Genomic DNA, 24,775 nt, shown 5'->3' on the forward strand with positions numbered 1-24,775 from the left:
ACACACGTGTATATATTTTTATATATATAAAGAAATAAGAGAGAAACGAAACCCAAAGGCAAACCCAAGCCAAAACCCCGACCAACCGACCAACCGAACTGAAAAGCAAATTAGCAATTCCGATGCGACCATTTATATTGTTCATTCTCATTGTTGTTTTGACGATCAGACGATCGCGTTTTTATTTTTATTTCATTTTCTATTTCGTGCGAGTGTGTAAAGGTAACAAAAAGCTTAAGTTATTCCGCGCCGTGTAGCTTGGAAGCGATCAACAAACGGCGGATTTTGCTGTTATCAACTCCCCGGCCGAACGACCCAATGCAAATTAGACGCACACACCAAAGGGGTCGCTATCCGGGGGTCTAATGTCTGACTAACCGACTAAACTCTGAACACATTTTCACTTACCTCGCACATTTGTCAGCAGAGTGGCTGCTCCCAACTATACCACTCCGGTGAAGTTAAGGAGCCATTTGTGCCCAGAATGTCGGCAATCAATAATACTCGGAAATATTTCAGTCATGCAAACGTTTACGTTTGTATCCCCAAAAAACAGTCACAAAATGTTTGCGTGTTTTGCATTTCTTATGTATAATATATATGGGGCTTGTCATTAGTAGAAAAATTGTTATATTTATTTTAATTTGACTGAGTTTGTTTATCAAAGAGAGGCTAGGGGGTGGGTCGGGGTACTCGCTGTTTGTAAATAAATATTAACTGTCAATTTAACTCGGGTTTTGTATGCCAAATTACCTCACGAACATTATTGAATTCTTTTGGTAAATATTTGGCTAATAAATTAATCGAAGAAGAGGTATTTTTTCAGAGATAGGGAACTGTTTGAAGATAGGCTTGAAAAATATCAAAGTTTAAGATGTTTTTATATGCAAAAATTGAATTTATTATGTACCTATTAATACATAAGTTTTCTAAGCTTTTAAGGAGTTATTTCTAATAATGTTTAAAAAATTAAATTAAATATTATAAAAAAGTTATTTCTAATAATGTTTAAAAAATTAAATTAAATATTATAAAAAATTCAAATTTAATTGTAATTTATATAGCTTACAAATAATTTAATTATTTCAATATTTTTATTGCATTATACTTTTGCTTAAAATTTAAAAATAAATATTGATAACTTTTAGCATTGCTTAAAAACAAAATAAATCATTTAAACACAATACAATTTATTTAAAAAACTGTCAAACACCTTTGATAAGAAATAATTTATCACCCCTAATGGATTTTATAAATTTTATTATCCCCAATTTTTGTCAGCTTTTTTAACAGCAGAATATTTTAATAAAAGCAAAATATATATATCAAAAAACCTTTATTTTCACAGCCTTACTCAATCTATATTTTTATTTCCACGATGGCGCCAGTTCCACACATAAATAACTTATAAAAAAACAAAATAAAGACAAGCCCACAAACGGCAGCCCGCAGATTATTTTACAATTGTTTCTCTCTCCCAACAGATCGTTTTTTACGATCCTCGACCGTTAGGGCCTCCGAAGATCACTTTCCCCTTGGAAATTGGGTAATAAATTAATCAAATCTCGGCCATATAGTTTTCCTGGGAAAATTGCAGCTCACACCTCCGCCTACGCAGGATCTGTAAATGATTTGTTTGACAACAGACCTTCGCAGAAACCGGGCAGAAACCGTATCAGAGATCGGTTCCTGGCGTCGCCTTGCTGATAGTGTGTGTGTGGGCATCATTAGGTAAGCATCCTTTTAAACAGTGAGCAGAAGTCGAGTCATGGTCTTGTCCCCTTATCCCAGTGATCTTATTAGGCAGCCGGGAACTCTGACGGAAGGGGTTCGTCCGATCGTTTGTTTAGTCACAAAAGTTGACAATTATCACCCCCGCATGAAAACGAAATGTCATTGCTGACAGCCAAGTCATTGTTAGTCAGTTTTGTTCCCTCTTCGACGCTGTTTGTTAATGAATAATAAGCTAAACAATACAAAGGATGTCGTGTTTGAGGGGAATAATTGACAATCACTTGATAGTCTTCTCCAGATATTTATACGGATTGGAAAAATGCAATTAAATGACACGTTCCGGGGAAATTTGATTCGGTTTTCGGGGCGGAGTTCAGTTGCAATTGGATTAAACGGATAGCAAGGCAGATTTAGCTTCTATATTTGATAAATGAATGGGGAAATTTATTTCTTTCGAGTCATTTTTAAAGTTAAGGAATTAATGGGACCGAATTCAGATATGATATAGAAGGCAACCTATCCAAAATAGAATTTATTATTATTATTTATACAAATAATATACTTTTTTATGTGAATATATTAAGTTATTTTCAAAAAATATATTTTTAAACTCTTGATTGCTGGTTTTTGAATTTATTATTTCATTCATATCATTTTTATAATTTTTTGTTTATAATTTTATTTTAACAAATTTAAGTGTATTTTATTAAATCAAAAATAATTAAATTTAAATCATTAAATTTAAAATAGTTAAAATTAAATAATTAAATTTAAAGTTAACTGCTTGTTTATTTGCCATGTTGTAAGCAGTCCATGTGGCTAAGCAGTCCAAAACCAGTCCACACTCGGCAAACAAGCAGTCCAAACGGTGGTAAAGCAGTTTACATTATATTAACATTTACTGTTAAGATACCAATTTAAACAATTAAAAAAAATTGTTTACAATATCTGAAAGACAAACAATAAAAAAAAAGGTCATAATTTATTATTTTTGTTTTGAAAAAAATCAAGTTTAAGTTTGGCTTTTATTACAAGAAATTTTCGACTCCTTAAGGTATATTTTACTGATCAGCATCATCAGTCCAATCGATCTAGCCATGTTTCTCAGTTAGAGGTTAGTTTTTGGGCTATTAAGCTATTTATTCAAGCTAAGAACAAACCCTTAACATTCTGCTCTTATTGTTATAGCAAGACAAAAAATTATATCTAAATGTGCCAAACTTTAATTAAATAAAAATATTTAAAAAATATATCTTTGGTTTTAAAAAATAAAAAAGCTACAACTTCGTTCTTAAAGCTTAAAGCTAAGAGCTAAAGCTCCTTGAAGTAAATTCGGTGACTTGTTACTTCGGTTTCCATTTGATTAAGAGATATATAAATAGATAAACCCACACTGAAAGGCAATCAGTTCTGAATAATAAATATATGGAGAAGTTGAGTGACCTGGGAGTACCCAATAAAAATCATAGAATTTGTAAATTAAACCCAAATAATTCCGATTTTTTACGTAAAAAGAAATCCCCTAAATCTATCGAATAATCCGCATTACAACTGAATCCTTAGCCTCAACCTCTCTCCTTGCTGGGAAACCCATCCCCACACAGCAACAGTTTAACAATGCCGACATTGAATTCCCATGGCAACTGAGCAAATTCCGCCGTTGTTGTTTATTTTGGATACAAATTCTAGCCCAAAGTCAGCAAAAAAACAACCAGAACCCAACTAAAAAATCAAAATAAATAATAATCTTACCCAAAATACTTTCAAATTTAACATAGAAAAAACCAAGAGTGCTTTGAAAATGTGTCATTCAATAGAAATACTTTTTTACACATAATTTCGGACAGCGGCCGTACCTCTCTCCCCCCGAATTCTAAATATTATTTTTTGTAAAACGCGAAAAACCCACTCGAAAACCGCAGTAAAGTGAAATACAACATGCCGACGATACCCAAGCGCGATTACAAGCCCAACGGTGGCGGTGGCAAGGGCTCGGGCATGGATTTCCTCATCAATCGGACCGAGGTCACCGAGATGCAGCTCAAGTGGCAGGATACCCCGTGCCCGGCTCCACCCTGCAAGCAGGCCTTCTGGTGGGCCAGCCAGCCCAAGCCGATCAAAATCAAAGGTTGCCCCAAGTGAGTAGTAAACAGACAACACCCAAAGAATGTTCTTTGGTACCCTGTAGGGGGATAGGGAAAGTGGGCTATATTTTTTGAATTTTTATTAAAGAAAATATGGTATAAATTAAGTATGTATAAGTTCAATGCTGCAAGAAGCTTTAAAATCAGTCTGATATTCTATTCAAAAGTATGCTACAAAATATAACAGATGCAATTTGGGTCCTAAAATACTTTATTGCATACTTTTAATTACATATTTAGTTGATTTTAGATCCTTAGCGATTTTAATGAGAGATTTTTAAAGCCAAGCTTACAAATATGATATCAAAAATATTATACTTAAACCTATACATATGTAAATAAATAAAACAAAAAATATCCTATTAAATAACACAACAAATCTCAACTGTCTCAATTGTCATTAATAAATTCAAGACCAACAAAAAATCAATCGAAATTAAGTAACAGGTATCGTTCAAATATCACATCTTAATCCTTGTCAGTCCTTGTCAGTCCCTGTCACGCTTGCAGAAAGGGATTTCCCCCCTAACTTGGGGTCAATGGAATCCAAGACCAAAAAACGAAAGTCATAAATTGCGTAAATAAATTATTAAACGCTGGCCATGTTCGCGGCGCAGTGCGATGGTCAATATACAAAGGCCTAGCCAAAGGACACGCGAACCCACGGCCACCAATTTCTGTGTGAACGGAAAAGGAAACCTTCGTGTCCCGAAAGGGAACAAAAGGAATATAGAGTATATATAGGTTGTGGAATGATGAAGGGAAAATTACGAGAAGTGTGCAAGTCGTTGAGTGCTTAAAACTAGAAATTGACGCACTATCATAAAAATATATACATATATCTAAAAGATAATGACTGGGGCTGGACTTTTTGGGTCGGATTAAGGTCAAATAACAATAAGGATGATCGTAAAAATTGATAAAAATAAAGGACAACTTTAATGTCTGGATATAAAGTTGTAGCTAAGTTATTTTTCTATTAAAGTTAAAATGGAATTAAGGTCAATTAAGAAGCCCTTAAATTCAAGATAATTATTCCAAAGTTAATTCAATTTTTGGAAAGGTTTAAGGTCACCAAACAACTTTCGATGATCTCAAAAACTAATGAGTAATGAGAAAGCTTCAAAATAAGTATAGGTGTCCACCATAATCTCTCATATGCATCTACTCCCTGACCTTTACCACTTGGTCACCCTCCTTGGAGTGCCTAGAAATCCACTTAATTATGCTCAGTAAGCTCCCTAGAATTCCGCTTATCAGGAAGGTTCAAACGATTGACCTTGGCCATTGACATTAGCCGGGTGTAGAAGTTCCAAGTAAAAGAACTAAAGCACCACCCACCTCCAATTTCAATGTCAGCCCGCGAAATGCGTGAAGTCATCTCCCAAGCAAAGTAAGCGGAAATGTGGACACCAACGAATAAAATTCAAGGTCCCACCAGTTACTACCAGGTAAAACCTTTAATTGGCAAGGCAAGGGAAAAAAAACCAAGCTCTTATGCAAAGTAGAATTCTTGGGAACTTGGATGGCCGCCGCCTGTTAACAGTTCGCATTATTATTGCAACACCTGCCAACGGTCAGGCCCCCAAACTACGATGTAAAGCCGAAGAGACACTCGAAGAAAAATAGTAAATTAAATAAGATTTAAAGTTAGTTAATATAAATGAATAATTAATTAATAATTTTGATTGTGAAGATGATAATATGCTTGACTTTATAGAAACAAAACATAAATGGCATGGATAAATATTCCATAGCATACTTTTAGGCAGCATTTCAATTGTTTTTAAATCACTAAAGTCCTTTAAGAAATAATTCCTAGTATTAAGTACCCCCAATTTCTCCAAGTGCCCCCGTCCGACTGTTGACCACGGGCCGAAACACATTCGAAACCGGGTCCGAGCTCGAGTCCTGCGAGTCCTTTGGTCATTTGGCGTTTGCCATTCGAACCGTGCGGTACGTGGTGTTCCGCCGTGAAAACCCAACAAAGAACCAAGCGAGCGAGCGAGCAACACCTGACCGAAACAAAATAGTGGAAAAAATATTGATTAACTTTTTCGGAACTCTTTGCGCGGTGTGTGTGTGTGTGAGAGCGAGTGGTGGCTATTTATAATGAACGAGGCGACCGGTGGCCACCGGTGGGAGCAGCAGAAGCAGGGATAACCGAAGCGGACAAACTGGAGGAGAAGAAGACCATGCCAGAGGCGAGGCAGCCGGAGCAGCAGCACCCAGCACCCAACTCAGATCCAGAACACTTTCCCAACAATAGACCAGAGCGTGTGCAGAACTTCTCCTTTGCCAGCAGCTATCCCTACGCACCAGGACGTGGCTCCAACTCCAATTCTAACTCTAACTACAACAACTACAACTCTAACTACAACTCCAACTCCTACAACGTCCAGCGCTATCAAAGCCCCTACAATTTCCAGCACGTGGTGACCAACGCTTTTTCCGTGCTGCGTCATCAGCCCTCAGAGGAGCAGGAACACCTCGATTCCTTTCCAGCAGCAAGACCCCAGCAGGCCATCGTGCGGCCCACCATACGCCGCGAGGAAGCGGCTGGGATCAGGGATCGGGATCGGGATCATGAGCATGTAGAGGCCCCCGCTAGATCCTTCTTTTCACGCAGCAACCAGGATCCAGTGCGCAGCTTTGCCGATGAGCTGAGCCAGAAGCTGCGCTTCCTGGCGCCGGAGGAGAACTACGCTGGTGGCAGTCATAGTGCCGGTTCCGGCGCCTGGTTAGACAACGCAATGGCACAACGGCCGCGTTTCGAGACCACAGTGCCGCAGGGCATTTTCCTGCCACCGCCGCACGAAGTCCAAATGATCCCGGCCACCATGCTGCGGAGGCATGTCTACGCCTACTCCTCGTATCCCATGATCCTGCAGAGCTACTACTCCAAGGAGGCACAGCCGCAGCCGCCAGTAAGCGAGAGCAGGGAGCACAAGGTGACAGCCACTCGGTTGAATGGAGTGCGTGCCACGGCGGCGTTGGCAGCTGCCACAGCTGCGGCGGCGGCGACGACGGCGGCGGCCTCCAAATCCAACCAAGACTCCTCGCAATCCCTGGCCGGTGGCCTGCACATCACCAAGGCGCAGTTCCAACAGCAATTGCAGCAGAGTCGCAACCAAAGCGACAAGAGGTAATAAAAAGGCCAACCCCAAGCGAATGGGGCAAGTGGGGCAGGTGGCATGGAAGGGGGAACTACTGACCACAGCACAAAGTGGGCCAAAATATATTACCATAAATTCAAATGAGAAATATACACCGGCGGGGGCACCAGAATCAAGCGGCAGGCTCCCCACAGCTTACCGCTTACTGGCCTTTTATCGATTGACAGCTTAACAATTCAATTACAAATGTATTTGTTGGCTTTAAAACGAAACAAAGAGTTCTAATTTTGGTCAAAAAAACATGTAATATATATTATTTATAGTATAAGTTTGACCTTTTGGGGTTTTCTGATAGCTAGAGAAGTATTTTTTGTTTCATTTAAAGAGAATCTTTATATAAAAAAAGCCTCAGCTATTGATAAAAAATTTTAAAAAATATTGGAATTATCTCAAAAATATGCTTTTAAATTTAATAACTTAGAAAACAGGGATGGAAATATTTTAAGGCAATATCTTAACAGTGTTTTTAAAATCTGAAATAGATTTCTGCTGAATTCCTCAACATTTTATATTAAAAACTTAACCTAAAGATCTCTAATAAATATATTTAAATTAGAAAATGTATAAGAATATATTATTCCTTAAAGGTTTCGTCTCCCTTGAAGATTTTTATAAAACTTAATATTTTCAAGGGGTTAATCCTTTAAGATTACTTTTAAAATAATTTAGTGTTTTTAAAGATATTTTTGGTATCTCTGAAATTTTTCTAATATAATTTCATTCCAAAAAAGTATACTAATTTATTTCAAGGTATTCCACATTTACTTTAAGCTAAGCTCTTTACCCTTTATCCTTTCCCCAATAATTTAATTATTTAAAAACTCCCATTGACTCTTCAACAATTCAATTAGAAATGTTTTTCCAATAACATTCGGACATTGTAAATTCCCCCAAGCGATGTGATTAATTTATTTAGCGCATTCTCGTATCGGGAAAACTACATTTGTTTCGCCTTGCATAAAAAAGGACATGCGAACAAAGGACCTCGAATGTGTCGTGCCAAAGGAGAATATTCTATATTCCCTAACGAACCCAGCTTAAATAATTTAAATCAAGATTTCGTAAACAACAACAAAGGGCAGGGATATGTCCAGGAAAAAACTGGAGTAAAAAAAAGTGCCACAAATGGAGGGAAATTAAGTTCAATTACCACACCAAAAAGGCAACTAAAAAAAGGACACCTATGATGGAAAGCTATTCTGGCAAATGAGACCAAAAAAAAAGGGTTAATAGAATAATATGTAATATCATTCAAAGTGGCAATAAGAAGGCCATAGAAGCGTTTGACTAATAGGACATAAGGAAGACCCTACTGGGTAGAGGATAGAGCTTGAGAGGGTGTGCAGCTCCCCCCACTCCTTTAGCCAGATTGGTCTTCCTTTTCGGTCTTTAGACCCAGACCCAGAGAGAAACACATCGTCGTCGTCGTTGTTGTTTGTTAGCCAGTAACTTCAATGTGACTTCCTGTTTTGTGGGCCAAAAGTGGCTGAAAAATTTGCATAGGTCACGAGTTCAGGTGCCAAGTTCTTCCCATTTGCAATGTCTGAGAATGTTACCTTATATGTGTATGTACTGTATGTAATTCCCCCATTTACTTGGCCGTTCTTATACATAAAGATTAGCAAGTCATAAATTACTACTCACCGACTGGACTCTCTCTCTGTCTTGTAACCTTAAAGCTTTAACGCTGGGCGTAGGAGTTCTGCCATTTGACCCAAAAGTGTAGTGAACTTTGGGAAATTGATTCGAATCGGAGATGACTTGACAAGCGGCCTGCGAGGGCGTTGAGAAAATGCACAAATTTGATGGTTATCGCGACTTTGGCAGTGCAACAGATTTAAGGTTTCTAAAAAGAGTAACAGAAAATATAAATACAAATAGTACACTGTGAAAATAGAAATATTATTTGGTAATGGAAAATATCTTAAGTGAATTTTTAAATTTTATAATTACAAATTTTAAGATCAGCTTTGATCTTAAGGCATAATTATTATTTGAATGTCTTAATTAAAATTCGGGAAGCCAAAATTTAAATACCCTCGAATTTTAAAAATATCATAACTATTCCAAAAATGATGTAATTTTAAATCGGAAAACAGCACTGTGTTAGTTTTTATTAATTTAACAAATCGGCATACTAAATTTAATATTAAACAATTTTAAATTTTTTTGCAATATTTTGGCAATTTTCTAAATATAAAAATTTGAAAAAAATTTATAAAATATTTTTTCCCTCGAAAATATCTAAAAAGACTCGCCTGTTAATGCTGATCAAGAATATATATGATTTATAGGGTCGAAAATGACTCCTTGACTGAGTTTTAAGCTTCTAACCGAATTAAGGATACCCTGAAGGGAGGTATTTTTTCCAAATTTGTTCTTTATATATATTTATATATATTTTTTATAATATTTTAGTCCAAAAATAACTTTTTTAATCTTTTTAATCAACCGTTAAGCTCTTTTATAAGGATTATAACTATTTCTCCCAGTGTGGGAGTTTGTTGAACTGGGTCGAGGTTTACTAATTGATGGCTTTCTCACCTGCTTCTTCTGCCTTTCTCTGCGCTTCTCCTCCTCCTCCACAGACCCATCGTGCCGCCGCCAGAGCCCTACAAGAACGTCATGTACGACCGTCGCGTCATAAAGGGCAGCAACTTCGGCAACGCCTCCTTGGTGGTAAATATCCTGCTGCATTTTCTCAGTTCTCTGTCAGCCCTGACCCGGGACTAATCCACTTTTCTGTTGACGCCTCCAGACGGATGTGGATCCCTTCGACAAGGCCGCCGAATTGAGGCGCCGCAATATGCTTCGCAAGCGGACGGTGCAGTGTCGCAATCAGAGAAACGTCCTGGGAACACCACCGCCAGTCAAGGGACGCAAACACGAGACGATCCAAACGGAAAAGTATCTGGAGAAGCTGGTCCAACGACCGCCAGAGTTCAACGTGGATACCCAAACAGATTTGTTCCTGGAGAAGCCGCCCACACCGCCATTTGTTCCCGCAAAGGTGGGCGTGGATGTGGGCACTGAAATCGGAGACGGTGAGCTCTTCCACTTCGATGCCGAGGCCCAGCCGATCATCGATGTCCTGGTGGACGCCTGCATTGAACAGAGCATGCTGGAGGTGGCCCATGAGATGGAACTAGAGAGTCTGCGGCGCAAGCAGGAAGAGTGAGTCATCAAAAAAACGATTCCTTCCAGGATTTAACTTTTAACTAAACGCATCCACAGATTCCTGGCGCAACGCGAGGCGGAGCTAGCCGAGCTGCGCCGCCTGGAGGCCGAGGAGCTGCGCTTGCAGGCTGAGAAGGAGCGCCGTTTGCGCCAGGACAAGATTGCCAAGGAACTGGACGAGGAGATGCAGAAGAGCGTGACGGCGGCCAAGCTGCTCCAAGGCCACATTGCCAGTCTGGTGCCCGAGGTCCTCGAGAACATCGAGCCGGCCAGCGATGCCGTCAAGAAGGAGCAGCTGATGAAGAGCATCTGCCCCTGGCTATCCGCCGAGGTGGCCGAGGAGGTTGGCCATATTGTGGACTCGCGCGAGATCCTCACGGCCATTATCCAGGAGATCATCAAGCAGCGTGCCGAGATCTATGCCGGCTACCGAGACGCCGAGTCAGAGCCATCGCCAGGACCGCCAGACGTCTGCGAGGAGGAGGGCTGCATGGTCGACGAGCTGGAGGCGTGCCCCTGCGAAACGGGGACGGAGGAAGAGTGCCCCCCGCCACCAGCTCCAGAACCGCATCTCTAGGATTGATTTCTCGTTCAAGATTAGTTGAAGTTTTGATTCCACATACACAAACACACACGATATTTACACACGCGACGCGAAAGTACCGCTACGACTTCGAGGAACGCTTGTTGTGCGCTCGCACCTCTGTTTTTGTGTCTGGCGGCTTGGAAGGACTCGCCGGACGCCAAACACAACAGCACAGTGGCGGCGGCGACACGAAAGACACGGCAAATTGTCCACAATTGTTAAAGGTTTTTGTGTTAACCCGAAAAATTCAACGAATAAAGCTCAGAGGAAACCCGAAAATCGCGGGGGAATCCCACTTTTTCGATTAATTTATCGAATGAAATGGCAGCCTTTTCTTTGTCCAGTATGGCAACGCCATTGACACAAGGATTCTTGCGGGTCATTGACCCAGTCTCAAGGCTTTTTCAAAGTTCTCCAGCGTTTTTCTGCAGAAAATGGACTGGCCACCCATTCCTTACAATGTTGCAAATAGCTTGAAACGTTGAAAATGAAGAAAAATGCTGATGTTCCTCGCTTTGTCTGGCTGCGCCAATTTCGTGAACCGATAGTTGGTATTAACAATTAATAGCTGTCTGGTCACACTACTTCCCGTGACGTCACGAAACCAATTGTTTTTTCCCGAGTTTATGAGTCACAAGGCGAAATCTCTTGTTTTCATTAGTAATTTACCTGCCAAAGGTGACGTTCAGAATGTTCTCCAGCGGCCCCAACTACAACAAGCTGAAGACCAATCTTCGATTGGCTCTTAACCGCCTCAAATTGCTGGAAAAGAAGAAGGCGGAGTTGACGCAAAAATCGAGGAAGGAGATTGCCGACTACTTGGCCACGGGCAAGACGGAGAGGGCTCGCATTCGTGTAGAGCACATTATAAGGTATGTTGCGGGGTTTGGTGGAATTATAAGCTATACAAGGATCTCCCTTTCACTGCACTCCCGTTTCTCTGCAGGGAGGACTACCTGGTGGAAGCCATGGAAATGGTGGAAATGTACTGCGACCTGTTGCTCGCCCGCTTCGGACTCATCACGCAAATGAAAGAGCTGGACACAGGCATTGCCGAGCCGGTGGCCAGCCTGGTGTGGGTGTGTCCCCGCCTCCAGAGCGACATTGCCGAGCTAAAGGTCATTTCGGACATCTTTGTGAGCAAATACGGGCCGGAGTTCGCCGAGCATTCGCGCACTGCCACGGGAGAGCATTTCGTTTCGGAGAAACTGATGCACAAGCTCACGCTGCAGGCGCCCCCGAAGCTGCTGGTGGAGAAGTACCTCATAGCCATAGCCAAGAACTACAACATCGAGTATGAGCCAGATCCACAGGTCATGCAGGAGGATCAGCCGCCACAGCAGCACCTGATTGATCTGTCCGATAAGAATAACCTGAGTGGAGGACCCGGAGGCATGCCGCCGCCGCAGATGGGTTTTATAGGATATCCACAGGTGCCGCCGTTGCCCCAAATGCCGGAGCCGCCCAGCAACAAGCCGTTTAACTATCCACCTTTCGGAGGAGGTGGTGGTGGTGGAGGAGGGGGAGCCTGTGCTGTCCCTCCACCCACGCAGCAGCCACCACCGCCGTTTGCCTACAACATACCGCCGCATCAGCCGGCGTCGCCTGCTGTGTTGCCTCCTAAATGCTCAGAGGAGAAGGATCTAAACACCAACTTTATCAATGTAAATATTATTTTGAGACTTTTAAGTGATAAGTTCATTATTTAGTAATTATTTTTTAAAAGAAAATGCTAAATGCTTTTAGTTAAAAGACAGCTGTGTTGGGGTTAAGCTTTTAAAGTAAATTCTAGGCTTTATTTTCTCTTATACTCTCTCTCTCCCTTCTTCTATTTCATCTACAACTTTGTAGTTCCACAAAATTGTTTGTTTTTAGTTAAAAAAAAACCTAATTTTTAAACGCTTCATTAACCCCAATCACAGCTGTTTTTAGAAGTAACAATTTTTAGTCAAGTTTTCGCATGTCTTTGCATGTATTTCTTTGGCCCCATTGTCTTGCAGCGTGAATCGAACACTACGGATGACTCCGGCAGCCCGGATGAGAACATCTTGGTAGGTTATTTCGGTGTAGTGTGCTCTTAAAACCAAAACTAACTTGCTTATCGTCTTACCACATCCACTAAACAAACGTACACCGCTTCTATGGGTTCTCTTTCTGTCTATCTGTGTGATGTCTTCTGTGCCTGTGCCCGTGTATCCACTGTAAGTCCAGTCATCCAAGTGATTCATAGTTTTGCTGCCCGCCTGCCCGTTGTGTTATCAGTTTGCTTGTCTCGGATGTTGGTTATTTGATCATTTATGGCCTCGTTTTTATTTATGATTTGCATTTTGTTTTGTTTAATTTTTGCCTGACAGCGCCCCAAACCCGATAATGATCCGCCGCCGCGTTACACCTCGATTAATCCTGTAAACCTGCAGGTCAGGACATAAACTTGGGCCTTTAATTTTGGGGTTACAAATGATTATGAGAAGAATTTGTTAATTTATTGTTTATATTTGCTTTCACAGAATGCCAACAAACCGAAACCTCAACCTCGATCCAAGCTGCCGCCGGGAAATCCGCCTGCCCAGCAGCCCAGTGCTCCGCCGGCTTCCTTGGACTTCCCATCGCTGCCTAATGTACCCAACGATTTGCCGGATGTCCCATCAGCGGGTGTGGAAAAGAAGAAGGACGACGACGATGAGATTGATTTCGATGAGTTGTCCCGTCGCTTTGAGAACCTCAAGAAGCGGAAGTAAAGCGGAGGAAATTCCTTCCATAAGCTATATATTTTATACAAATAATCTCCGTTCTGTTCTATATAAATAATATCCATAGATTTGTATGTCAGGGAACTTTTAGCAAGCATATATCCTCCCCTTAAATTGTTATATTCTCTTTTTTCTATATGAAAAATTAAGTTTTTGATTGTTAAAACCGTATTGCTACTTTAAATATAATTTTGGAAAAGTTTAAATTATCAAAACTATAAAAACATCAATTAAAAATCAACAGAAATGTATTTTAAATTTTAGTTTTTAAAATGTTTTAAATATAATCGATTAAAAAAAGTCAAATTTTATAACATTTTTTCAAAGTTGATTTTAAAAACTGATGCCCTATATATTTTAAAGTATTTTCCTTTATGTTTCACATAAATATCAACAAAAGAAGCCACAATTTACATCAAATTCTTCATAGTTCAGTGTTTCCTAGAAGAGTTCCTCGCTCTCCACCACCTCCTTCAGTTCGAGCAGCTCCAGCAGTCCCTTGCCCTTTGTCTCGTTCCTCACCAGCTCGTCAATGACACGATATTGGCCGGGATCGATGAGGAGAGTGAGATGCAGGGTGGCCTCCTCCCATTCCTCGTGCTCCACGGTGTTGGCCAGCTTGACCACCGCCTCCTTCAGCTTACCGCCACCCTCCTTGCCTGCAAAGCTGACGCGGAGCTTCATGCGCGATCGCTCGATGGGCAGGTGCTCCCGCAGCATCTTGATGGCCTCCAGTGTGTTCTGCTTGGTGTTCTTGTTCATCTTGACGGAAAAGTGGGCATCCTTTAGGGATTTCTCAATAATTGAGGACGAGTAGGGGCGACGAGTCTCTGGATTCACGCACAGAGCGGCCACGCTGTTGACTATGCTGTTGAGCTGCGTGTCCAGGACACTCTGGCGCTCCTTCTCCGAGACCTGGAGCTCGCCTTTGCTCAGGATTTCTTTGCAGATCTCGGTCTCATCCGTTTTGTTGAAGGCCTTCTGCAGCTCGTCCTTCTTGGCAGCCTGTCCTTTGGACACGTTCGTGAACACTGTGTGCGTTTGCAGGACCTCATCGATGTCCTTTTCGCTGGAGTTATTAGGAAATTACGCATAATTTTCTAGTTTAATATTTCATCACAACACGTGCTGGAATTTCGTAAATTTACCTGTTGTTCCTCCAGGAAAGGACTTTGTTTTTGTAGCAGGCTATCTCGAATCGCTTGCCTCCCTTTTTAAGTCGCACAATCGCGACATTTGTGAGTCGAATTTGATTCGTGGGCGTAAATATTTTTGACATTTTGTTATTTTGTTTTGTTTTTATGCAGAACCTATCAATGGTACTATCGAGGTATCGAATTTTTCCCTTTCTGAGCCTTCATCGATAGTTTTTCGTCACTATCGATGGTACGGGGCTAATTTTATATTATTTAGATACATTTTTCTTATTATTATATTTTTCATATATATTTTATTTTTAAAAACACATATTTCTCAATTTTTAAGCGATGAAAATTTGAAAAATGTCGAAAATAATCGGTTTTGGGCCTATCGCCCGCCTGCCATCCCTGACGCCTGATGTTGTTGTTGCACCGTCTGCTTCTTCCCCCAATTCGCAGAGCGCGCTGCTAACAACAAAACACAAGTGCCCAAAAACCGCGATAATAATTGCCGAAAAAAATCCGTTATCACGCAACTCCGGCTTTATAACTCCAATATGTTGCCGAAAATAAAATTAATGCCTGGAAAACGGCTTTCAACGCGAAAATCAGTCGATTTCAAGCCAACTCCAGTGGTCCGAAAGTTTAGTGGTCCCTATAAATGGGCTACATGCCAAACAGAGGGACCACTAAACATTAGGCGAAGACGACGGTACAAAGCGGACATCGATAAACCAGCAGCACAAAACACAACGCTGCTAAATGTTTGTAAACAGCTGCAGAGCGGCGAAACCGCCAGGGGGCGCGCTCGTGCAGACGGCGTTGCCAGCGCGAAATTTCTCCAGAAATGCTACTCTGCATTGAACGCCATATTTGATTCTGCTGCATTTTATAAAACCGAAGAAAGCGTGAATTTTTAAGCAAAAATGCTAGCTTTTGCCCTTAAAATAGTGAAAAGAGCCAACCAAAATATGGTTTAACCCGGGCACAAGTGATACAGCGAGCGAACATCACCAGCGGCGTCACAAAGTTGCGTTTTCGGGAAAGTCTCCGAGGTGGGTATTTGTTGTGTGTGTGTGAAATGACCAAAAAGAAAAAAAATTTAGTCGCAAGAAATGCCCAGTAATTGTATAAGAAATGTGCCTTAAAAAGGTCAAATATATGTGAAAAAGGCTAAAATATGCTAGAAAAACAAAAACAATTGTTTTTGGCGGCCTGAAAAGTGTAAAAAATTAGCATTTTAACCCTTTGCTATGCATGTGTTTGCAGGTTCGTTACACTACCTTTGTATGTGGTTCCAAAAATGAGACGCATGCACAGTTATTTGTGCAGAAAATGTGTAGAAAATAGAAAAAATATGTTGAGGACTATATATAACAAGACTGTTTGGTTATGTGCGCCATATAAATGCATATATTCCATTGATTTTTCCCCTTTTATGTGTTATTTATGGATTTTCCATTAGTTGTGTGTATTTGTTGCAGAGAAAAGCAAAAAAAGTTCAAACAAAAATATTTTGTAATAAAAAAATTTTTTTTATGAAAATTAAAAATTATAAATATTATTTATATTAATTTAATTTAAACAAAATTTTCCCTGACTTTTCAGCTCTTAAAAAATGGAGCAATATATAGTGCCCTTAGAGGACCCTGTCTACTCGGACTTGCAGGTAGTGCAAATGCCCCAAGATGAGGTTGGGGTGAGTAGTATCAAAAAATCGCTAGTTTCTTCAATTTAACAATAATTTTCCAACTTTACTTGCAGTCCTTGGTGCTGCAGGACGACCAGCAATTGGTGTTCAATGATCAGCAGCAGGTTGTATACCAAACCGCGGCTCCAGCCCAGTATCAGCAGCAGCAACAGGCGCCTGCACCTGCTTACCATATCATAGGAAGCGATGATCTGGCTCAGCAACAGCAGCAACACCAACAGCAGCAGCAGCAGCAACACCAACAGCAGCAGCAACAACAGCAAGTTGTGATGCATCATCAGCAACACCAAGTACAACAGGTACACTACCAGCAGCAACAAGATGCCCAGCAGCAACAGCAGCAACTCCACATGGAGCAACAGCAACAACAACAACAACAGCAGCAGCAGCAACAACAATATGTGCAACATCAGCAGCCCGCCATTCAGCATACGCAGCAGATTTACTACACCTCAGAGCAAGTACTACAGCCCAATGCCATTGTCCAGCACATGCAGCAGCAAAAGAAGCAGCAGGTGCTGCAACAACAGCAGCAGCAATACCAGCAGCATGCGCCCACCTATCAGGTTCAGGCTTCTCCCCAGCAGCAGTCCCAGTTGCAGCAGCAGCAACAGCAGCAGCAGCACCCTCAAGCGCAGCAGCCACAAACGCTACAGCTGCAAACGTCCCCTGCCCAGCAGCAGCAGCCGCAGCAGCATCAACAAATTGTTTATCGTATGACAACCACCCAGCAACCCCAAAGACCCATAAGTATGCTGAACAACACTCATGTGATCGTCCAGCAGCAACCGGTATTGATCCAGGCCCAGCAGCATCAGGAGCTGATTATGCGCCAGGCCACCACCATTCATCCGTACAACAACCGCGTTGTCTACACCACTTCCCCGCAGCAGCAGCAGCAACAGCACGTCCTGCAGCAACATGTACAGCAGCAGCAAGTGCAGCAGCAGCAACAGCAGTTGCAACTCCAGGCCACCGCTCAGACCGCTCACTTAGTTCAGGCTCGCGTTGTCCCTCAGCAAACCCAGAACGTGGTCTATCAGCAGGTGCAGGTCCAGAAGGTTCAGCAGCAGCAACAGCCATCGCAGCAACAGGCGCCACAGCAGCAGCAACAGCCACAGCTGGTGCAACAGCAGCAGCCTCAGCTGGTGGCCACCACTCCCCCCGGCGGAACACAATTGGTGAGAGCCGCTTTCAGGGGGAAATCCCAGCGAGGTGGAGCTGTTGTGGGCCGACCCGGCACCCCTGTGGCCGCCAACAGGTCCATGCTAACGCCGACGACCATCGTACGACAAGTTCGGCCGCGAGGAGGTGGAGTAGTGGGTGCCACTGTGCCTGGCGGAATCGTGCGGAATATACGACCGACGGGCATACGTCCAACGCGAGCTCAGTTGGTGGTGCAAGCGAGCGGTGCCGACGGAGGTCAGACCATGCAAATAGTGACCCAGGCCCCGATGAAGCACATCACCATCAGCACGAATCTCGGCCAGCAGCAGCAGCAGCAACAACAGCAGCAGCAAGCTCAACCGCAACAGCAGCAACAGCGCCATATCTATCGCACCCATATGGTCACCGACGGGAATCCCCAGCAGCAGCAGCAGCATCACATGCTGATGATGCGCCAGGTTCCCATTCGCTACAGAGCTCCCGTTGCATTGACCTCGGCAGGGCCCGCTCCAGTACCTACTTCAGCGCCTGCCGCCAATCCCACGGGTGGAGTGGTCCAATCCACCAACAACAGCAGTATTGGCATGGACCTGGAGGACCGCATACAGGCGGCAGTCCTCAAGAAGGAGCAGCAGAAGCCTCAGCCTCCCCCTCAGCTGCCTCCCATGCAGATAGGAGCCGGCACCACGCTGACCACCTACTATCCCGGCGGAGGAGCAGCAACCCAGGAAGAGGACCAACAACAGCAGCAGCAGCAGCAACAGCAGGTGGTGCAGGGTCAGGTCCAGGGTATGCGTACCGCGGGAGGAGCCAGCATGAGTCTGGCTGAGTTCAAGAAGCGAAATACCCTCAGTGCTTCGCCATCACCCAATCCCGGCCTCACCCCCATGAGGGCCGCCACAGGAGGAACACTAGTGCGGCCAGCACCCAAGCTGCAAACCCAAGGAGGCGGAGGTCTGCCGCCGGGTACACGTATTATGCAGCCCCAAAGGACGATCCCAGCCCCAGTGGTGGCTCCAGTTCCTACCGCTCCCACCGCCACCGCCGCCGCTTCATCTGCTCCGCAGGGCTCGTCCGTGCAGCAGACTTCCCACAACAACTTCGAGATTCACTCGCAGCACGTCCTGAACAACAGGGCTGGCCAGCCCATAGCAGAGCGCGACAAGAACAGCGCCAAAATGCTGGTAATCCTGGCCAGCGGCGAGCAGCGTCTGATCACCTTCACCCTGCCGCGCGAGTCCTGCACGGTGCAGGATCTCCTCGAGCAGGTCGGCGTGCCCTTTGACAACGCCACCACCATTCAGTGCGTGGAGCACCGCGGCGCCAATGTGGATTTCATTGTCACCGTGGGCTTCTCAGTAAACGAGTCTGCCAGCGAGTTGATATCCCGGGCGGAAGAGAGCCTGCAGATGAACCGTTCGCAGGAAAACCCAGCTCCAGTGGCCGGAGGAGCCGCTGCCAATGCACCCTCCTCGAATACCGGCCCTTCGTACGCCCAGGCAAACGCCGCCGCCGAGCAGGCGAAACGAGAAGCTGCCAGTTCGGCTAATCAAACGAATGCCGTGGGAGTAGCATCCTCTGGAGCATCAGCAGCCGCAGCCGCAGGAGCAGCCGCTCCCGCCGAGGCTCGCAAACTCATCGATGGCTTCCTCGCCGTGTGCCAATTGTGCGGCTTCACGGGCATGGATCATGCCCGCTGTGAGCGCTGCAAGCGCGTCTTCCCGGAGCCCCCCAAACGAAAGTCATATATTGCCAAGTCCAGTGCTGCCTCCTCGCCAGCCTCCTCCTCATCAACGGCCAGTGAGCAGCACCAGCCCCTGACAGCAGGAGCAACTGCGGCGGAGAAAAAACGTGAACTGGCGGCCGTGGCTCGCTACGGCAAGCAGCTGGCGGGAGTGGCCTATCCAGGAGTTGGAGGAGCTGGTGCCCGGGGCCGCGGAGGAATGGCCATACGCGGCAGGGCCAGAGGCGGCAGGCGGGCAGCCGAGGTGGATCCAGTGGTGCTGCTGAGCAGCGAGGATGAAGCCGATGCCGATGAGGCCAACACGGAGACGGGAAATGTAAGTTGAATAGTTTTAATATTAAAAATTTCATAAATTAGATTAGATTTTTTAAATTTTAATATTTTTCTAGTAGGAAAATAAATTTTTTTATTTTCTTAACCCTTTTAATGTTGTTTTTAGATCTTATCTAACTAGTTTACTTGTATTTTCCAGCAACCCTCCACAAATTTCAAACTGAATTCAAATGGCAATCTCCACCAGTTGCCCGCCGCCTTTGCCTGCGAACCGCAGCTGCCCGAGATCGATGAGGAGCCCCTGTACAAAGGTAAGACCTAATTATAGAGCCTTATATATATTTATATATATTCGATTTAATCTATTGAGAGTCTGGGATGTAGGTATATTTTGTGGGTATAATAGAATTCTGTTTACCAGATTAAATTAGTTATCAGAAAATTTTTAATTTTAAAAGTTATCCTTTTTTAAATAGACTTTTTTTTAACCCAGAGTAATCATTAAACCTTTTTTAGTAAAAATACTACATCCATATTTTACTCAAAAATACATTAAATTAATACATTAAAAATTTCAGATTATAAAGTTAGAGAGAGTTTTAAAAAATTTGAAATATAACTTAAGCAAGCTATTTAAATTAATTATTAAAATTTATAAAAACAAGAAAGGAAGCTAACTTCGGCACGCCGAAGTTTGTATACCCTTGCAGATATTATTTCATTACATTTTACCTATACTTATTATGTTTACAGTTTGACAGTTACAGTTTTGCATTCCCAGCTTTAGATTTTGTATACATCTACCGATCGGTTTATATGGCAGCTATATGATATAGTTGTCCGATTTATACCAAAATTCTAGAATAATAAAATAAGCTTATATCCCAGAGTAGATGAAAATACGTTGAAAAACAACGAACCTATAATTTTTTTTCTATTAATTTCCCGATCGTTCCTATGGCAGCTATATGATATAGTCGTCCGATTTTCATAAAATTTTTACTAAAATTTAGAAATAATATAAAATGGTCATATTTAAAAAATGGTGCAAAAACGTTGAAAAACACCAAAGTTATAATTTTTTTTCTAAAAATATATCGAACATTTGTATGGCAGCTATATGATATAGTCGTCCGATCCGGCCCGTTCCGACATATATAGCAGTGAGAGCATATAGAAGACTATATGCAAAGTTTCATTGAGATAGCTTTAAAACTGAGGGACTAGTTTGCGTAGAAACGGACAGACGGACAGACGGACAGACGGACATGGCTAGATCGACTCGGCTATTGATGCTGATCAAGAATATATATACTTTATAGGGTCGGAAACGTCTCCTTCATTGCGTTGCAAACTTCTGACTGAAATTATAATACCCTGCAAGGGTATAACAAGTAAATTATTTTGTATAATTTATTTAATTAGCTAATTTCCCTGTTTAGCTATTTTAGCTCTTTTTTTTACCCCCTTCGTGGCAACTCTGATGTAGAGCAATGTGCCTGTTTGTTTGTTTATTTTTTTTGTGCTGGCAATGCCGCTAAGCAAGCGCTACCCAGACATTCCGACAGGGGGCGCCCGACAGAGCACGCCATTTTTACGCAAGGCAAACCGATAGAGGAAGAAAAGCGCAAAGGGAAGACGAGAAAACACATCGTTTTCCCAAATTCTCTTGCAATTTTAACAACTAGGACAAAAACTGACTCTGATTTTTATAGTTTTTATTAGTTTAAACATTTTTAGACGCAATGAACGACGAAGGTAAAGGCTCGCGTGTGTGTTTGTGAATGAAAATGTGCGACTCGTGCAAGCCACGAGGAAGACGAAGAGAAAGGCGAGACAACAAGAACTACATTATTTAATGAATTTCAACATTTTCTCGTTTTTTTTTTGGCAGACTTTGTGCGCGGTGACGTGACAGATTTGTCGGATATCCCGGAAAATGATCGCTTCTCCATGTCGGTGAGCTGTAATTGCGTCCGCTTGGTGCCCTACCGCTACGAGATCACAGAGCCGGTGAGTAGTCCCTACGCCCCTCCCCTCCCCTCTCCCGTTCCGAAATGTGTATAATAAAATGCATGTTGCACCCTCTTTGCATCCTTGCATCATTTGCAGATAACCTTCACCTCGAAAGGAATCTGCATCACGGGCATTGTGCCGGACAAGGATGCCAAGTTCACGCTGCACATCTACAAGCACGAGGTGATCAAGGTAATAGCGCACTTTGGCAGCGCGGAACCCGCCAAGCCGCTCGTCACGCTCTACCTGCTCAAGACGTGCGCCCAGTATGTGAAAACGCAGCTCCTCCTGCCCGACGATCAGGCCAGTGAACGTGAGTCACCTTGAATTTATTTGTGATTTGATTTTCAAAGAGAATCAATCGTAGTTTAGTTATGTACGTCTCCAAACCAACACATCTCTTTTTTTTTCAACCCCTTTTTCCAGAAACCTGCTTCAAGGGCAACAGTTCGTTCCACATTCGCCGGCTCATTCTAATCTTTGACACCATCTCGTACACGGCCCGAGGCACCATCAAGGGTATGTTTAACTGTGTGGACGAGATATCCTCAACTGATGCCGCTGAGATTTTGGAGCGACTCGCCGATTCGGATAAAAAGGCACTGGACAAGAGCTCACAGCAGCCACCGCCGCCGCGCCAACTGAGGGCCGATGAGCAGGTCAACCTTCTGATGTATCCGCCCAAGACCTCCGGCAGCCTTTGCATACGAATGGAGGACTATGTGTGCCTCACCAAGGAGTCGTACCTCAACGACATCATCATAGACTTTTACCTTGTCTGGCTGCGCAACACGCAGATTCCGGAGGCTCTGCGCGAGCGCACGCACATCTTTAGCACCTTTTTCTACAAACGCCTGACGACACTAACGCGTCCCACGGACATGAAGCAGACGGCGGCCCAGAAGCGACATGCCCGCGTCCAGAAGTGGACCAAGGGCGTGGACATCTTCGACAAGGACTTTATCATAGTGCCCATAAACGAGCAGTCACATTGGTTCCTGGCCATCATCTGTTTCCCCAACCTCAAGGGACCCGTGACTTATGATACCAACCAGCCGGTGGAGCCGCAGCAGCTGAAGCGTCCGCGGGGCAAGAAGGTCTCCCTGCAGATAGGCAACACCACCATTACCCCGCTGGCGAAGAGGGGCGAAGGAGGACAGCTGCCAGCCGCCCTGACGGCGGATAATATCTGCCGCATAGCGGACGATGAGAGTGAGCGTGACGAGGCCGAGGGCGACGACAGCGACATGGCCTCGGAGGACAGTGAGATTTCGAATTCCGCCAAGGAAACCTCCTCGGCCACGCCCGCTAGCAGCAGCACCCCGAAACCATCCTCACAGCCCACGCTGTCCAGCGGTCCGGCAAGAACCTGCGGTGCCGACGATGTGCCCGCCGTGAAGCAGCCACTGATACTCATCTTTGATTCCCTGGCGGGTGCCTCGCGCAGCCGCGTGGTCGCCACGCTGCGCGATTATCTCACCTGCGAGTACCGCGTGAAGAAGCCGGATGCGCAGGCGCACGTCTTCAACAAGGACAACATGCCCGGCCACTGTGTCAAGGTGCCGCAGCAGAACAACTTCACCGACTGCGGCCTCTATCTGCTGCAGTACGTGGAGCAGTTCTTCAGCGAGCCCATCCGCGACTACCGGCTGCCCATCAAGCAGCTGACCAACTGGTTTGACTTCCTCACCGTCACCAAGAAGCGCGAGGACATTGCCAATCTCATCCAGCAGCTAATGGACGAGGGCAATCAGCAGCAGCGCCACGTCCTGCCGGTGATCGAGTTTCCTACTCTGAACGGCCAGCTGGTGGAGTATCCCGAGGACACGGAGAGCGCCGAATTCGAGGAGGAGGAGGGACACGACGACGAGGAGCCGTCTAGCGAGCAGCACGACGAGAACAATGCTGGCACCGACATGGAAGTGGATCCCGGCAGCGAGGAGCTGCCCACGCAGGCAGCAAAAACCGCCACCGTTGCCACTGCGACAGTCCCGCCGACGGGCAAACGTTTCGTGCTGAAGCGGCGCCTGCAGAACGGTGCTGTCTCTGCATCCAGCAATGGCAGCGGCAACGGGGAGGCCAGCAACGGAGGTTCTCTCATGCCCCAGCTGGTGAGCACATCATCTGTAGCGGCGACGTCGGTGGCCACAGTTCCGCTGGGATCGCGCGGCCCCAGCGGCGGCCTGAAGATACGCAAGATCGAGCCGTAGCAGGAGCAGCAGCAGCAGCTTCTCCTCCTGACCCACCACCTGCCTGCGCTGCTCCAGCTGCCACAGCTGCGGCATCCACATTTGTAAATACCCTCACTCATACACACATGCGAAAAAACAGCCGTTTACTATTTGTAATAATTAATTTGTCCTCCTTTCACTATAAATTACTAATTAATCAATAAAGCAAGTAAAATAAAGACTACATTCGTATGTATAAAATACAAAAGAGATGTTTTGGGTATTAATTATAAATAAAAGGGTTTACAAAATATTTTAGTATGTTTAAAAAACCAACTAAAAAATATTGGGTTTAAAATTTACAGAAAAACGGAAACGTTTTTAAACTTTTTTTTTATATTTTAATTTGAAAAAATGTAGCAAATTATAAAATAATTATAATTAGATTAATTAAAAGTTTTTAAATTTTTAAATGGACTAAAATTTTAAAAGTAAACCTAATAAGTTCATATCCAAAATTAAAAAAAAAAAAACAGAATTCAACTAATTTATTTTGTTTTTATTTATAAATAACAAAATTAAAAATAAATGTAATATAAATAATACATTTTATTGCAGAAATGATTATATTTTTGTTTCCAATTTTTATTACATTTCTACAAGTTTCTTTTAGAAATAAATAAAATAGTTTCGAAAATCAAAAATTTTTTAAAAAGATCTTATAAGTAGCAAAAAACTCAATGAAACACTTAAACCGACTCCAAAAAACTCTAGCTAAAACTAAACAAAAAAACCCACAATTACAATATATAAAAATATAAATAAAAAATTGTGCTAATATGTCATATATTCTTGGGGGGAGGCTTTTGTAAAATCACCACCACACTTTTTTCTAGAGCAGAAAACCCTTCCCAAACCAGTTTCGCAGAGTGTCTCACCATGTAAGCTAGAATCGCCATGTAGATGCTACCTACATGGTGGGACTCC

At 43.5% G+C, this 24,775-nt stretch overlaps 4 protein-coding genes across 13 annotated transcripts; 3 read left to right on the top strand and 1 right to left on the bottom strand.

The window, feature by feature from the left end:
* Window positions 1-3,533: 3,533 nt before the first annotated feature.
* Rsph3 (Radial spoke head protein 3) lies at window positions 3,534-11,107 on the top strand. Its single transcript, XM_017173208.3, has 4 exons — window positions 3,534-3,872; window positions 9,643-9,733; window positions 9,813-10,228; window positions 10,289-11,107. Exons 1-4 carry the CDS (start codon window positions 3,673-3,675, stop codon window positions 10,806-10,808), a joined length of 1,227 nt encoding a protein of 408 aa, XP_017028697.1. The 5' UTR covers window positions 3,534-3,672; the 3' UTR covers window positions 10,809-11,107.
* A 299-nt stretch (window positions 11,108-11,406) lies between these two features.
* Window positions 11,407-13,641, top strand: Ist1 (IST1-like protein). 8 transcript variants are annotated; one of them, XR_011445026.1, is made up of 6 exons: window positions 11,407-11,689; window positions 11,764-12,481; window positions 12,818-12,868; window positions 13,024-13,095; window positions 13,172-13,234; window positions 13,325-13,392. XR_011445026.1 is itself a non-coding variant. In XM_017173370.3 (5 exons), exons 1-5 carry the CDS (start codon window positions 11,508-11,510, stop codon window positions 13,553-13,555), a joined length of 1,245 nt encoding a protein of 414 aa, XP_017028859.1. In that variant the 5' UTR covers window positions 11,407-11,507; the 3' UTR covers window positions 13,556-13,641. The 8 variants fall into 8 exon arrangements, 7 of the variants coding, with proteins under 7 accessions (XP_017028859.1, XP_017028861.1, XP_017028862.1 ...); XM_017173370.3 differs by lacking the exon at window positions 13,024-13,095 and having other exon boundaries at window positions 13,325-13,641; XM_017173372.3 differs by lacking the exons at window positions 13,024-13,095; window positions 13,172-13,234 and having other exon boundaries at window positions 13,325-13,641.
* Window positions 13,642-13,894: 253 nt separating this feature from the next.
* On the bottom strand, window positions 13,895-14,923 carry Sbds (SBDS ribosome maturation factor). The gene is made up of 2 exons (XM_017173300.3): window positions 14,716-14,923; window positions 13,895-14,636 (listed from the first exon to the last, which is right to left on the bottom strand). Exons 1-2 carry the CDS (start codon window positions 14,844-14,846, stop codon window positions 14,009-14,011), a joined length of 759 nt encoding a protein of 252 aa, XP_017028789.1. The 5' UTR covers window positions 14,847-14,923; the 3' UTR covers window positions 13,895-14,008.
* A 244-nt stretch (window positions 14,924-15,167) lies between these two features.
* On the top strand, window positions 15,168-24,058 carry velo (sentrin-specific protease 6 veloren). Of its 3 annotated transcripts, none has more exons than XM_017173297.3 (7): window positions 15,168-15,761; window positions 16,315-16,405; window positions 16,471-19,644; window positions 19,801-19,912; window positions 21,496-21,614; window positions 21,714-21,930; window positions 22,044-24,058. In XM_017173297.3, exons 2-7 carry the CDS (start codon window positions 16,325-16,327, stop codon window positions 23,825-23,827), a joined length of 5,487 nt encoding a protein of 1,828 aa, XP_017028786.1. In that variant the 5' UTR covers window positions 15,168-15,761; window positions 16,315-16,324; the 3' UTR covers window positions 23,828-24,058. The 3 variants fall into 3 exon arrangements, with proteins under 3 accessions (XP_017028786.1, XP_017028787.1, XP_017028788.1); XM_017173298.3 differs by having other exon boundaries at window positions 16,315-16,375; XM_017173299.3 differs by lacking the exons at window positions 15,168-15,761; window positions 16,315-16,405; window positions 16,471-19,644; window positions 19,801-19,912 and adding an exon at window positions 21,200-21,359.
* The last annotated feature ends 717 nt before the right edge of the window (window positions 24,059-24,775 follow it).

Source organism: Drosophila kikkawai, chromosome 3L (assembly GCF_030179895.1).
Source record: "Drosophila kikkawai strain 14028-0561.14 chromosome 3L, DkikHiC1v2, whole genome shotgun sequence".
Lineage (NCBI taxonomy): Eukaryota > Metazoa > Arthropoda > Insecta > Diptera > Drosophilidae > Drosophila > Drosophila kikkawai.

Excerpts from the sequence above, each read along its gene's own strand:
- Sbds (XM_017173300.3), bottom strand. The coding sequence starts at position 14,846 with ATGTCAAAAATATTTACGCCCACGAATCAAATTCGACTCACAAATGTC. Across the intron at positions 14,637-14,715 it reads CTTTCCTGGAGGAACAACAG|CGAAAAGGACATCGATGAGG; the intron begins GTAAATTTACGA and ends TAATAACTCCAG.
- velo (XM_017173297.3), top strand. The coding sequence starts at position 16,325 with ATGGAGCAATATATAGTGCCCTTAGAGGACCCTGTCTACTCGGACTTG. Across the intron at positions 21,615-21,713 it reads GCTACGAGATCACAGAGCCG|ATAACCTTCACCTCGAAAGG; the intron begins GTGAGTAGTCCC and ends CATCATTTGCAG. Across the intron at positions 21,931-22,043 it reads CGACGATCAGGCCAGTGAAC|AAACCTGCTTCAAGGGCAAC; the intron begins GTGAGTCACCTT and ends CCCTTTTTCCAG.
- Rsph3 (XM_017173208.3), top strand. The coding sequence starts at position 3,673 with ATGCCGACGATACCCAAGCGCGATTACAAGCCCAACGGTGGCGGTGGC. Across the intron at positions 3,873-9,642 it reads AAAATCAAAGGTTGCCCCAA|ACCCATCGTGCCGCCGCCAG; the intron begins GTGAGTAGTAAA and ends CCTCCTCCACAG. Across the intron at positions 9,734-9,812 it reads TCGGCAACGCCTCCTTGGTG|ACGGATGTGGATCCCTTCGA; the intron begins GTAAATATCCTG and ends TGACGCCTCCAG.
- Ist1 (XM_017173370.3), top strand. The coding sequence starts at position 11,508 with ATGTTCTCCAGCGGCCCCAACTACAACAAGCTGAAGACCAATCTTCGA. Across the intron at positions 11,690-11,763 it reads CGTGTAGAGCACATTATAAG|GGAGGACTACCTGGTGGAAG; the intron begins GTATGTTGCGGG and ends GTTTCTCTGCAG. Across the intron at positions 12,869-13,171 it reads GCCCGGATGAGAACATCTTG|CGCCCCAAACCCGATAATGA; the intron begins GTAGGTTATTTC and ends TTTGCCTGACAG.